The 15,032-nt window shown below is 45.2% G+C and overlaps 1 protein-coding gene across 1 annotated transcript in view; it reads right to left on the bottom strand.

Moving 5' to 3' along the window:
• Nucleotides 1-2,765: 2,765 nt before the first annotated feature.
• LOC136645223 (guanylate cyclase 2G-like) overlaps nucleotides 2,766-15,032 on the bottom strand; it is a 52,862-nt gene continuing 40,595 nt past the window's right edge. Inside the window, exons 14-22 of the mRNA XM_066621461.1 lie at nucleotides 14,403-14,558; nucleotides 12,898-13,075; nucleotides 11,140-11,280; nucleotides 10,263-10,455; nucleotides 8,632-8,806; nucleotides 7,105-7,203; nucleotides 6,690-6,781; nucleotides 5,399-5,504; nucleotides 2,766-2,785 (exon numbers count right to left, since the gene is read on the bottom strand). Of these exons, the coding sequence (XP_066477558.1) occupies nucleotides 2,766-2,785; nucleotides 5,399-5,504; nucleotides 6,690-6,781; nucleotides 7,105-7,203; nucleotides 8,632-8,806; nucleotides 10,263-10,455; nucleotides 11,140-11,280; nucleotides 12,898-13,075; nucleotides 14,403-14,558 (1,160 nt within the window). The remainder of the gene's footprint in view (nucleotides 2,786-5,398; nucleotides 5,505-6,689; nucleotides 6,782-7,104; nucleotides 7,204-8,631; nucleotides 8,807-10,262; nucleotides 10,456-11,139; nucleotides 11,281-12,897; nucleotides 13,076-14,402; nucleotides 14,559-15,032) is intronic.

Below are 15,032 nucleotides of genomic sequence, written 5' to 3'. Positions count from 1 at the left end.
TAAGTGTGTACAGGGTGGCAACTTTAGACTCTGTCAGTGGAAGTATCTTACTCTTAATTATTGGGTAGCGCAAACCTAACCTGCAGGCTGATTAGCCTGCACTGTATTGAGGGCAGGTTAGGTGCAGGCTGGGGCGCAACCTGGAGTAAGGGGACTTATGTACCCTTACTCCAAGTGACACCCCAGGGAGCCTTATGGGGCTACTCGGAATTGCACTAGCGAAACAGCTGGTGCAAATCCAGACAGCCCATGTAAGGCTAACCGGGTCAGGGATGTGGGTTAGAATCTGGCCTAAGTGCCAAATCCTGGTTTCAACCCCCTCCCCAGGCTGATCTGCCCACAGGCCCACACTCACCCCAGGACATCCCTGTTCCACCCACCACCTCCTGGCTCTCCTCAAACCCCTGCAGTGGCCTAGGGAAGCTGGCATGAACTCACTCTGTCCTGTTGGTGCAGAGGCCAGATCTAGCCTCCACGGGTTGCGCACATCCTTGTGCTGGCCCAGCAGACTCATAAAGAAGTGGTACACTCCTGAGACAGGGCAAGGGACTTGCATCAGCCCAGTTCGTGCCTATTGCGCTCACTCTTACTTATCAGTGTACATAGTGATTTCTACACAACTGAGATCAAATAATGAACTCCAAATACTGCCTACTCAAAGTATTAACTGTGATATTTTAATGGCTTTCAGAAGTATGTCATGCAGTTTATACATAAATGATTAGAAAACAAAGTATTCGAGGTGTGTTTGAATAGGCATGCATCATACAGGTATGTGCCAGAAGCTGGGGTTTTTTTTATAGGTCCCTAAGTATGTGGAGCATATTGTTCAGAGATGGAAAAAGACAGGAAAAAGGTATATCTTAAGGTGAGGAAAAGTAGTGTTAAATATCCAGGACAGTTGCCTCACTTTAATTCTTATTCAGATTTATGATTTGATTCTGAACAAGTGCAACAGGCAGGCTCCACGGCTCTGCTTTCCCTAGAGAAAAGAACCTGTGGCGCAAGGAACCAGTGAAATCCAAGAAGAGATTGTTGCAATGTATCGTTTTGATTAGTTAATGTCTCTCATGGTTTTCATTCTGGATGCTTTGGAGCAATAATCCTTACACACCACTTATCCATAGGAGTTACCTTTTAGTTCCCACAGTCAATCCTTCATTTGCAAGTGTAGGAAAGTAAACTGTAAAATGTCCATAGTTTCTGGCATTAGCCTGGATTCAAGCCATGCAGCTAGATTACTACAATGACCATCAAGCATGTCGTATTTTTTTCTACTGTTAAGAAATTATTTGTGTTTGGGTATAAGACGAACAGTCCAATCCTATCCAATGCTGGTGCAGTGGGACTGCCAGGACCACACTGTATCCAGCACTGGAACTGAGCAGTCAGCAAGTCTCCTCAGGTAAGAGAACATTTCTTCCCTTGGCCTATGTTGAACCCCAGTTTGCTTAATGGGACTACTGGGGTCCATGACAGCTAAATCATTGGCATAGAACCAAGTAGCCCCATGTAGGGCTTTTAGGCCCTGGATGGGGTTAGGATTCGACAGAGGCCTCCTCTGCCACTCCACACCTTCTTGAACCTGAACCGTTTCCTCTTTACTCTCCACCGCCCCAAAACATCCCCTTCCTGCCTCCAATTCATCCTCATAAGAACGTAAGAACAGCCCCACTGGATCAGGCCATAGGCCCATCTAGTCCAGCTTCCTGTATCTCACAGCGGCCCACCAATCTTACAGTGGCCCACCATCTTCACCCTGCGTCCCTGCCACCCAGCATAGCACTTACCTATCCCACCAGCTGTTGGGCAGGATGCAGTGCCCATAGGAAGGCTCAGGCTTTCCCGCTGGTGCCACTTACTCCCTGAGTGTCAGAAAGTGCTTTACAGTGCTTTTACGACACCCAGCACCAGAGCCCCACTGCAGTGCCAGTGCTCACCCAGGATAGGATTAAGCTGTAAGTATTCTGTGGCATTCATTTGATGTTTCCATTGCAAAGAACTATGGTTACAAATAAGTAACTGCATAGCATTAGGTTCTGGTGCAAAGGTGGTTTCATTCTTTTTTAAACTTGAAGAACTTCTGTTGTGGGATAATATGGATTCCAAGCTATCGTTTCTTTCTACATTTGAGACTAAAATACAACTTGGATCAGGAGTGTTAAACTGGTTTCAAACAGCAGGCCAAATGGCATTCATGATGCCTGCTGAGGACTGGAAGTGATGTCATTCAGCAGGAAGTGACGTCATTAAACAAGTCATGACCAGAAATAAACATTTTTCTCATTTAGAAACGGATAAACTGCAGATGACAGAACAGAAAATATGCAAACCAGGATCATATTTTCGAGATATAGGAAAGCCCAATTATCACAGCAGTGATACCTCAGCACAGCTCGGTAGCTGAGAGTAGTTCTGGGAGAACCTGAGGGCCAAATAAAGAGCCTCCGAGGGGGGTGCATCTGGTGGGGGGCATCAGGCCCATAAGGCATCTAGCATTATGTTTGTCACTTCTGATATAGATGGGCATTCATGAGCAGATTTCTTATTTTGTGGTAGATGTTGGTAACAAAGGTTTCAGCATTTTAATGGTGCCTGGTTCAGCTACTAGAAGATGTTGCTTTTCCGCTCTCGTGTTGGTGAAAAAGGACATTGATCTCTCACTTGCTTAAGATACTAGGCAGTGAAAAGTCACATCAATAAATCATATCCTTTTGTTAACTTCATGTCACTGCATGTGTGTGTGAGTTCCATTTGAACTTCATTCAGTACATGGAAGCTGGACCTTTGGGTAAAGAAGAAAAGAAGAAAGTTAGCATCAGCAATAGTCAGAATGCAAAAAGACCGACTCAACACAGTTCATGGCATTTTTGAAAACATAAGTTGCTGTACGTAATATAAAGACTGTGTAAGTACATCATCTCTGCAAGATCTGGAACCTCACAGGATTTACAGTTCTGTTCAGTGCATGTTGTTTTGAGCTATGGATTTCTGTGCTATGAAATGACAATGAAATATAAGGCAGATTTCCTATCATCCATGCCCTCTTCAAAAGGACAGACGGATAGACAAAAGCATAAGTACTTGAGGTCTCTAGAAATGTTTCAGTACAATGACCTGTAGGAGCAAGCAAACATAACAGCAGACATAAAGAAACATATGCTATTAATCAGGTAGAAGCACAGGGCTGGCCCAAGCCTTGCTGACTCCTGAGGCAGCATGAAAAATGCTGCCCCCTTACCCAATAATGTGCCAGCCTCCAGCAATCTCCTTCCTCCACATGCCCTTTCCCTTTTCTAATCCAGGGAAGGGAAAGAGGAGGAGAAGCAGTGGAGGGAAGTAGCCAGACAGAGATGTGCACCCCTACCAATCTGCTACTTGAAACAAATATTTACAGCCTAATCTTGAGCTGCTAGGCACGTAGGGCTGCTGCGGTGACAAAAATGGCTGCCACAGCATCCTGAGTGCAACTGGACAGCAGCCAGTTGCTCTGTGAAGGTATTGGGCCACCCCAGCTCTGTTTGTAGCTTGCCCGCGCAAGCCCCTGGGTTCTCCTGAGCCATCCCATCCCACCTTTGAACACACACTCACCAGAATCCAAGTAAAAAGTTCTCATTGTAACTGAGGTTAGTAACTTAAGCAGCTGCCACCCAATACCATGGGCTCTTCAAGGGCAACTGAGATGTCAGTACATACATAGCAGGGAAAATAATAAACCTCACTAATTCTACTCTACTACATGCCTATACACACTTACATGATCCTTCCTTCCAGATGTTCAGAGATGCAGAACCTCCCCTTGGCCTTCGCCAACCCCAAAGGGGACCAAGAGACAAGGCTTGGCGCAACTTTATCTTCCACCCCCCAATCCAGATTTTACAATCTTGCTGAGTCATACTCATCTCCCTTATGCTGTTCGACCAATCATACACTCAGGTCCGCTTTCACCATCAATCCAATCAAAACCCCTGCACGTACTTCTCTTCCCTGGCGTGATCTCACCATTTGCACCTGTGCCTGGTGTTATCCTTCCTATTCCTCAAGGCTAACTGGCTTTCTAAATTTCTTTTCCTTTCCACTTCAGAGTTAACTCTTCCTCTCCCTTCCTGCTGCTTCACACTTTCCCCCCCTTACTTTGCCTAATCCTACAGTTCTAACTTCAAAGGTTCTCACTTCCTTTCTCATGCTTTCCCTCTCTGTTTAGTAATTTCCCTCAGCTACTTCATACTAACCCACCCCCTTCTTTGTTTTATGAATTAAATCATCCCCTATAATTCTTTTAACCCCTAAAACTCCTCACACCTCTTTCACATGCTCCTTATCCCCTTCCCCCATATAAGCGAAGTACCTCCACAATGGAGTTACTGGATTTTGTGGGGCTCTTTTGCTGGTGCAGAATCAAGGAGTCCCGTCAGGCTGCGTGGCCCAACACGGGGCTCTGGATCTGGCAGAGCTGAGCTCTGCTGGTCCCACCCCCTCCCCCTGCCACACCTTCCCCTGCCCTCCACCTGCCCCAGAATGCCTCCTCCCCACCTCCATGCCCTGACTTACCTCTCTGCCACCAGGCACTTCACGAAGAGTGCCTGGCGGTGGACCGTCAGCCTCTGACTGGCACTGTCCTAGCGCAGGCTTGTGCTGGGTCAGCTCCAGTGCTCAGCCGGCGCTAACTCCACAAATGTGCCTTACAGCACATTTGCGACACTGTGTGCCGGTGGTGAGCCGGCGTGCATTGCATAGGATTGGGCCCTCAGTTGGCCTCATAGATGGGCTGGTTGTGGTGAAGAAGCATCAGAAGAATAATAAGTAAAGGAACTGCTTTATATTCTCACCTCCTCATATTTTAATCATTTAATAAGAAATTGGTTGTTTAATAAAAACCTGGACTTTTAATTCTGAATTTTATAATACCGGTTGAGCCTCATTATTCACGTGGGTTCCAAGCACTCACATGGATGGCAAAAAAACGCACTTTAGCAAATCCATTTAAAAAGCAAAGTTTCATTGCTCTGGTGATTGAAAAACAGCCTTGCTGACCCTTTGTGATTTAAGGTAAGAGTCATTAAGTGGGCATTTGGTGGGCCGCTGTGAGATACAGGAAGCTGGACTAGATGGGCCTATGGCCTGATCCAGTGGGGCTGTTCTTATGTTCTTATGTTCTTATGTTAAGTGTGTGTATAAAACATGTATAACAAAGCTGGACCTGTAGATCACTATTTGTTGTCCTTCTATGGCAGCTTCATGAGCTCATCTGAGAATATACTGTCTACTACACCCAAGTGCTGGGCTGATCCAAGTGCTCCATGCAGAGGCTGCACTTATTAGGCAACTACCTTCCCAAATGGCTTTGTAAATATTTCTCAACAAATCTTCCTACAAGATTGAATGGCTGCATTCTTACCTCCTAGTTTCCCTTTCTGCCTTTCCACATCAGTGCTGCACTGTGGCAGAGGAATGTTCAGCCCAGCTTTCCCTTTCAACCAAAATGTTCTTTGCTGCCCTTTGCCCTAGCAACCAAGAGAAAAAAGACAAAAGCAAACTTCCACCTCGCTTAAAAACAAGCTCAAACCTCTTAATGCCCTGTTTCAAATAAACAGTTGACCTTCAGATGAATCATGGTTTAACATTGCAATCACAGTTCACAGAGGTGTAGCTAGGTCATTTGACACCTGGGGCCCATAAATTTTTATCGCCCCATATGACATAATTAATTATTAATAATTATATTATTAATTAATTAATTCACATTTTTATACCACCCTTCCTCTAAGCAGCTCAGGGGGGTGTACATTGTTCCTCCCCTTATTTTGTCCTCGCAACAACCCTGTGAGGTCGGTGAGACTGAGAGATAGTAATAGTCATGACATGAAATGAATAATAATAATGGCCAGAAAATATATGCAGTAAATATTTCCCACAAGCAATGGGTGAAATTCTGCAAAAATGGTATATGGCATTATTCCTAAAGGTCATGATTTCCACAATTTTGGTCACTAGGGTGTCATTCCCCCCCCCCAGGATGTATCATTGGCCTGTTTTGAGTTAAGGCAGTGGTTCTCAAACTCTTAACACTGGGACCCACTTTTTAGAATGACAAGCTGTCTGGGACCCTGCGGAATTGATGTCATGGCTGGAAGTGACATCATCAAGCAAAATAAAATAATTATAAATAAATTGAAGAAAAAACAGATAATTATATATGGGGAAGCCAGCCCTGTTTCTCCCCCCAAAAATATCAGTGACATTTTCAGTACCCAGTTCAGTGTAAGTTCTTATATTTCAGGCATATGACTATGAAGACCCACCCTGTTGCGTACCTATCAAAGGCTTCCCTGGGGCAAAAGCCCCAGGTGCTGGCCACTAGGACCGTGTGGAAGCCTCTCTGAATCTCCCAACTGGGGCAGAAACTGTGCTTCCGGTTCGCCGGAAGCACAGTTTATAGCATCAGGGAACCTCTGAGAGGTTTCCCCGACGTGACAGAAGGCTGTGCGAGGCTCCATGAGCCTCTGCTGAGTAGGGGGGGGATTTCTGCACGGGAGGGCAGTGATAGCCTGTGAGGGGGGCATTCTTCAACAAAGCTTTTTTACTTGCTCCTGAATGCATTTTGACTTGCATCAACTCAAGCTATTGGTATCCCTCTTGGGATTTGGGTACGATTTGGTTGCCAGTCCCTGATTCTATCAGAGCCGTACCTTTATTCTTATGATTCCTCTTTCTTGCAAATCATAACCTCCAATTCTGTGAAGAACATTTGCTGTAATCATAGAGACATGAATTTGCAGGGCTACGAGAGAGAGAGAGAGAGAGAGAGAGAGAGAGAGAGAGAGAGAGAGAGAGAGAGAGAGATGTATTTTTATTGGGTATTTTATTAGGTGGACGGCTATATACAACAAGGTGGGGACATTCTTGTTAAAAGGATTAAACCAGCCCTGTTCCTTATCAACCACTCTGAAATCTTCTCTTCAGTAGTGCACATTTATGACAGTTCTTCTTAACCCATAACAGCCTGTTCTGCCCTGGCTTCTGCGGCAGGATATGTTAGCAAATGGACCTTTCCAGTTTACCTCAGCTTATCTGTTACCTTGGGAATAAAATAATGAAACATACGCAAGCTGGTGCTTTCCATTCTTGAAGCTGTATTCACGGTGTCTCCAAACAGGCAATAACGTGGCCTCGTGATCCCTACCACCCCTGCGACAACAGGGCCTGCAACAACATTGAAAGCACCAAGAAAACCTTAGGCACAACAAGCAAAGAAATGCAATGTTTCCATGTGTTTTTCTTCTTACTGTAAAGACGAATGGTGTAAATGAATATTTGGAGAGAGATGTGCTTTCTGTGCCAAGACATCCCTGTTCATATGCAACTGTTCTACACCCCCCTCAACTGGCACTGGGGGCAGATGTCCCCACTCACCATACTCTGGATATGCCACTGCTGAAGATCCCCCAAACAGAGTCTCCCAGATCTTCAGGGAACACAGAAGACTGGACAGGGAAGGAGGAATAATTGGGGAAAAAATGCACAAAATTTATGCCTCTTTCTTGTGCAAATGGGAAATGGCACTCGCATAAGAAAGGATGTGTATCCAACACAATGTATTTTAGAATCATTTCTTTAGTTTTCAAAATGTGTTGTTAATTGCCCAAGTTCCTGGAAACAGTACAAGATATAAACTGGAACAAATACATAGATCTAAATTCTAGGAGACAAGTTTATACAACTAACATTATCTCAGGATGAGATAACTATCATTATCTTATGATGAGATAATATCATCTTACTGGCCGACATGTCATTGATGGTGACATCTGACCCAGAGATCTGCATATCATGTATCTGCAATCTCCACAAATGTTTTATGAGCTTGAGTTCATGATGCACACCTTGGTAAATACTTAAATACTATTCCCAGAAGCCTGATCAATGATTTCAATGATATTGAAATTAAAATGTTTTCTTACTGAGAACACAAGTTCTTTTCTTCTCTTAGGAAACCCAGACTATGATGAACCTTCAAACATATTGCAAAAATTTATGAAGATTCTAACAGAGATCACAGAGCTTCTTTCACTCTTCCCAAAACCACCACCACCAAGTACTCAGATGAATTCTCAGAAGTGAACTTCAAATGCAGTGAAGGAGTTAGCTCTTTTTCTATTGTGGAAACCTGGACAGCATAGCATACCCCTCAGCTTGGCCTTTAGGGTTAAATGTAATGTAAACACATTAGACAGTGTCTCTCTTTTTAGGAGTGTCTCCATAGGTGCAGCCTGGCCAGCTTCTTCAGGTCACTTCATGACTAGGTTTGCTATACCTGAGTGGTTGACCTTGTATTATCCCCCTAGAGGCCTGAACAAATGGTCTAGATGGACCAGTAATCAGAGATAGTTCTCTGATAAATTATTTCACTAACCTAAACTTTCCTGCCCTTGGCCTTTCCAACACATTGTAAGCAATAAAGTGTTGAGTTATTAGAAGTCTGGTCTGTGCAGCTATTCACAGATGTCTAATAACAAGTGTCTTCTCAAATGGCTGTCAGTGATGTACGTCTAGGCAGGCAAAGCAATTCCTACTGGTGGAAAGAATGGAAATGGCTCTAAAATCAGATGGAGAGCAGGCTGATAATTTTACCTGTATGAATACCAATACGCAGCTTCAAATTCTCATTAGGCATGTGCCCAATCTTGAAGGATGTGACTGTGCTGAGAAAGTGCAAAGACATTGTAGCAATTTCCTCAACATGTTTTGTCCCATTGCGAACAGGAAGGCCACTGGCGACCATATAGGCATCCCCAATAGTTTCAACCTGCAAACAATGAAGGTAATAATCATTGGTGCTGGCACAATTGCACAACAGGACAGAAAACAATGAGCTGCCAAAAGCAAGAGTGAGGAATATTAGTGTTTTATCTAATGGGCAGCCCAATCCTATGTTTCCCTAGTGCCCAGGGCTACAGCGGCGCCGAAATGGCAACCTCTGCATCCAATGGGACAGGGAAGCAGTGCCAGGTCTTCTCAGAGTAAGGGAACAATTGTTCCTTTACCCCATGTAGCTGCCAGGCAGCCCCAATGGGTCTCGTTGGATCTGTGCCCACTACTGAGCGGGCGCAGAGACCCATATCAGGTTTCCCAGCCTGGGAGGCGGGCTTTGATATGGCAGCAGAGCCTGCCACCATCTCCATTCCCCTCCTGGACCCACTTCTCACCTCCCCCGCCCTCCCCTGCCCAGTTATTTTCCTTCCGCGCCCTCCCCTCACCCCAAAAACACCTGCTGCCAGCCTGTGGTAGAACTTACTGCCGGGAGCCCTCACCGTTCATTCTCTGGCACTGTAGTTCTATGCTGACTGACCCTGGGCCCAACACTGGTGGTGTGCTAGTACCTGTGGCACAAAAGTGCCTCACAGCACTTTTTGCGACAGTCCAGCCAGTGGTGCTGGCGAATCCCCTGCCATGTTATAACATAGAAATCTCAACTTTCTGGTGTTTAGAAAGGGCGTGAATTTAGGACCCAATCCTATTCAATTTTCCAGTGCTGATGCAGTTGTGCTAGTGGCGTTGTACTGCATCCTGTGGTGGAAGGGCAGTCACTGGGCCTTCTCAATGTGTTCCCTTACCATGGGGCTGCATTATAGCTACACAGGAGCTGGAAAGTTGGATAGGATTGGGCCCTTAGTCATCACAAAGAGATAGCAACCTGCTTTCTCATTCCACAGAACATCTGAAATCCATACAATTTAAAAAGCTGACCAGACAAGATTCAAAAGAGGAGAATTAAGAATAAATCTCTTCTTTCCAGACCATCCAAGAAAAAGGATGTGTTCTGCCAAGGCTTCATGCCCGCCAGGCCATCCTCACCAGGCTTCCACACAAAGAGAACAACTCTTGGGTTCCCTATTCTAAAGTAGTTGGAGCCTCTGACCAATTGCTTGTATATAAGCAATTACGAACTGTAAGTAAAGTATTTTTTATGAAACATTAACCAAGCCTCAACTCCTGTGTATGTTTTAATTAATAGCAAATAGCCATGTGGTATCATTTAATTTATCATGAGGGGTGCTTTCACTGACTGCTCTGCTCCCCCCTTCTTTCCCAACACTGATGACCTATTGATGCCTTCCCATTGTTGTCTTCTACAGTTCTGTGTCATTTCTCTATCTGAAATGAAATTTTTGGACATGTGATCAGAAACAGGCTGGTATTAATAGTAGCTGAATAAGCGAAATGTTCAGAAAATGAGCCCCATTTCTTTCCTGCAGTGTTACCTTGTAGACGTCATATGTTTTAATGATGTTATCAAACAGACTGTACAGGTCATTGAGAAGAGTGACCACTTGTAGCGGAGAGCTGAAAGAACACAACTTGGTGAAACCAACAATGTCCGAGAAGAAAATGGTAACCGAATCAAAGCTCTCGGGTTCCACTGATTTCCCAGCAACAAGCTGCTCTCTGATGAAGCTAGAACAGCAGAGGGGAAGGGACAGCATTTCATGGATCTTTACTGCTTGCTTGCTTTACTTCAGAAGAGACATCACAGTTGACTCTATCATACATCATAATACTGGGTCATACGCAGAGTCACATACAATTGCTTCCCATCAAAATCAATGAAGAATTTAGGCATGCTTAGGTGCATGTAGGGTGGAAGACACAACATTTTCAGATGGTTTTCTGTTAAGTACAGACTCTCTAGTTCTTTATGTTCAGCAATGAAGATGATTTGCTGGAAAAAAATATAGGCATTGCCAGGTTTCAGAACATTGCCATTCTGAAAGGTCATATGACCATCTACATTTCCCAGCAATCTGGGCAGAATCAACATTTTGGATTTCCAAGGTGGAGCAAGATGGGATTGAAAAAGGAAATAGTAGTGAGAACCAATTCTCAGCACATTCTATACACCAGCTCTTCACTCTATTTAGGGCCAGTCACTGATTGTCCAAAGGTTGACCAGATGTGGGCCCTCAGCCAGTGCCTGCTCTAGCTAACCCCTGACGTTACCCTTGGCCCTCACTAAAGCATTGAAACACTGGTTATTGACCTGGCACTGTTCTAAAACGAAAAGCATTTTAGGGTAACTTCTACTGAAGAATAGCTTCATAAATTAAAAACAAAAATAGAACATTTAAGGGCTTCATTTACCCAGGAAGAATGGTTGACAAAAGCTTTTCTGTCTTCTTCTTCTCTGCCACCAGCTCGATTGTCCTTGCTTCAACTACTTCCTCCAAATGATTTGCATATTTTTCCAATTTATTCACCATGTTGTCCAAGATACTGAAATGACTTTTTGGAAATGTTTATTTATTTATTATTTTATTTAAAACTTTCATACCCTGCCTTTCCCAAAGCTCAAGATGGTTTACATACTTAATACATAAAACACAGCATAAAATTATAAACAATTACAATCGGAATGCCCAATCCTGAGCTACCTGAAGAAAGGGACTGCTGTGGTGCTGAAAATGGCTGCCGCTGTATCCATTCATCCCCTTCCCCTGGGTTAGGGAAGTAGTCCTGCAACCAAGAGCCTCTGTGTCGGGCAGAGGACTCGACACAGGGGTACAGAATCCAGCGGAGCAGAGTTCCACCAGTCCTGCTTCCCTCCCACCCTGTTCCCTCCCTCAGCACGCCTCCTCCCCTCCCTCTCCCCGCCCTCTACCTCCCCCCACCCCCACCCTGGAACTGGTCTTCCCCACCTCCCCCCATGCCCCCACTCACCTCTCCACCACTCAGTGGCCTGCATGACCACTCAACCACGGAGCACCAGTGATCCACCAGCACTAACCCAGCACCAGCCAATGCTGAGCTAGCACCGGCGCTAGACCTGTGCTGAGGGCCCCTGGCAACAGCTGTCACCTGGACATCCAGGAGAAGCTGTGGATCCAGAAGCACCCCCAGGCTGTGCACCTGTTCTTTCAGAGGGAGTGCAACCCTATCCAGAGCATGTTGATAGTCTAATACCTGCACTGCGGGTTTCTGAAGCAAGAGGACCTCTGCCTTGTCTGGATTTAATTTCAATTTACTGGCCTTCATTCAGACCCTGACCACCACCAGGCAGTGCTCCAGGTCCTCAGCAACCGCCCGGGATATGATGAAAAGGAGAGATAGAGCTGAGCATCATCAGCGTACTGATGACACTCAATTCCAAATTTCACCCTGTGGTTTCATGTAGATGTTAAATATCATAGGGGACAGGATGGAACCCTAAGGCACCCCCCAAGTGAGAGGCCAGGGTGCTGAATATGAGTCCCCCAGCACCTAAACCTGGGCACAGTCAGCTGAGAAGCAGCAGAACCACTGCAGTACTATGCCTCTGAGTTTAGTTAGTAACTTTTTAAAGAAACAGTATTCATCTTCCCGTTGTGTTTGGCTTTGTCTGCTTGGGGGCATGGAGGTCTCTCGGATTGCTCCTATGTTCTGTGTTCCGTTTCTTTAGAATTCTTTCTATCTACAGAGTGCTGTGCTGCATGTATACAATCTTATAAGCAGGCAAAATGAACCTCTAACACAGGCCTTCATATATTAATGCCAGTCCAGTGAGAGATACAAATTGGCTGCTCTTTGTGTTATTAAAAACAAGCACATCAGCCCCAATAATTGGGCCTTCACATCAGAGGTAGTTTGACTCTCAGCCTTCTCACTGATCGGAAACTTGCTTCCAGTTCACAAGGAGCTCCCGGTTGAGGGGATGGTGGTGGTGGTGGTTTCAGACATATAGGAATATTAATAGAGATGTAATGCATATGCAATTTGCCTTATACATTCAGTAAGTAACAGAGTTTGGCAAGTTGAACATAAGGACTAATACGATGACTTTCACTCGTACTTTCGTAAAGGACTCGTACTTTCACTTGACTAATCAACAAACAGAAGTGAAGTTGAACACAGAAAGTGATTCACCCTTCTGGACTGGCATCTCTCAGAGCTCTCTTCACGTAGGAGAATGTTGGCCTCCTCTCTGGAGTTTCATCCCAGCATGCCTTCAATAATGCAATGATTCTTTCATCACATTCCTCTGTTGAAAGAGATGGGCGTAGCGGAACGAGAGACTTGGGATCTTTAATTCTGCTTATTATCTCTGGAATTGACAAGGTGATTTGTCAGATTTTGGAATATTCACTTTGCTTTCAGTTGAATTAAAAAAAAATTCAAATTTGGGGGAAGTGTCAGGAGTAAAGCAGTAAATCTTATGCACCGGAGACTGCTGAAGCTGTCAGTCAATTCATTCTTCCATCCCAGAAAAGTGTTCATGTCTGTGAAACTATGAAGTCCTTGTGCAATGCTACATCACTCATTTAGTGATGCTAGGGGGTTCTTTCTTTGAGCCTGTGTGTACAATTCTTGCTCATGGAAATGCTGCACCAATTAAAAAATACCACTCCATTTGATGGTAATAGGACAGCTTTTCATTACTGTTTTCAGCAATGTATATGTAACGTCCATTCAAATGGAGAAGAGCTAAAATAATAACAATCATTCACATTTGTATCCTGTGCGTGTAAAGTGCTTCACACAAGTATTATTTCAATGTTTTCCTTACAACAACAACCCTGTAAGGCTGCGGTTTTCAAACTCTCAGGGAGTTTGAATTCCACAGTAAGTCTTTGCGGGGGTGGGGAGGAGGCAGCAGGGGCAAGGGGAAGACAGCGATGTGATCCTCAGGATTGCGTTGCTCAGGGGGCTGCAGGGACTGGGGTGCACCCTCCAGTCTCTGCAGCAGCCGTCCCTGGGTGTGGGGAGCTGGGTGCAAGTGCCTGCAGAGCTCCCCAGGTCAGGGAAAGTGAGAGTGGAGAGATCGCGCTCTGCCTCTGCTAAACCGGAAGCGGAGTGCAATCTCTCCACACTCACTTTCCCTGACCTGGGGAGCCCTGCAGGTGCTCGCACCCAGCTCCCCACACCCAGGGACGGCTGCTGCAGAGACTGGAGGGTGCACCCCAGTCCCTGCAGCCCCGTCAGAAGGGAAAGTGGAGCGTTCGCACTCCACTTCTGGTTTAGCGGAGCGGGGTGCGATCACCCCGCTTTCACTTTCTCTGACCCAGGGAGCCTTGCTGAAGGTCGTGCAGGGCTCCCCGCACCTCCGGGAGGCTGCAGGAGGCTTGGGCAAGTGTACCCAAACCCCTGTAGCCCCCTTGAGCGGCGCAATTCCCAGGATCGTGCCACTGCCTCCTCCCCGCCTCCTGGCTGCCCCAGCCCCTTAAGGGAAAGGGACCAAGATCCTCAGGCTGGGGTGTCAAGACGCCCCAGTTTGAATACCACTGCTGTAAGGTGAGGTAAGAATTATTATCCCCAATTGCAGCTGAGGCTTAGATAGAGCTGCTTGTCTAAAATTATCTAATCAGTTCATGGCACTTGGCAAGGAAGAATGAATTACAGAGCAAAGTTCAAAGCAAAAAACAAAAGTGTACCTGCAGTGCTCATATTTAGGTCTTGAAACGGACCATCTTCATGACTGTATATCAGTTCCCTCATAATAATAGCAAAGCTGTAGACATCCCCCTTCTGCGTGCCATGGAATGGATACTCCCCCATTCTTAGCAATTCCGGGGCTGTCCAGTAGAGATCTATAATAACAAAAGAGCAAGACCAAAAGAATGAGAGGTCTAAGTAAGATAAAATTCAAGGTGTTTGTACTTACATTCTATACTGCATGGTACAATTCCAGATCCGATTGGCAAGGGATTATAGGTGTTTTTGGCCATAGCTCAATGGCTAAGCACATATTTTTCATGTAGAAGATCTCAGATTCAATCCTGAGCACCTCCAGATAGTGCTGGAAAAACCTTACCAGAAACTCTGGAGAGTCACAGAACACCAGTCAATGTAGATCATACTGAGCTAGATGGATCGATGATTTGACTCAGCATAAGACAGCTTTCCATGTTCTTATATTTATTTTTGCATTCTGTCCAGATTTTTATTTGTCTAAAATTCAGCCAGAAGCAAATGTCACAGGCATATCCATCCTAGAGGCAGGCCACAAATGAGAAAGGCAAATTCATCTTTCTTACAGTTATTTTCCCCAAAATATTTAATTG

The sequence above is a fragment of the Tiliqua scincoides genome, chromosome 3 (genome assembly GCF_035046505.1).
Source record: "Tiliqua scincoides isolate rTilSci1 chromosome 3, rTilSci1.hap2, whole genome shotgun sequence".
Lineage (NCBI taxonomy): Eukaryota > Metazoa > Chordata > Lepidosauria > Squamata > Scincidae > Tiliqua > Tiliqua scincoides.
The sequence above is the reverse complement of the archived record's forward strand: the minus strand, read 5'-3'. Positions and strand labels throughout refer to the sequence as shown.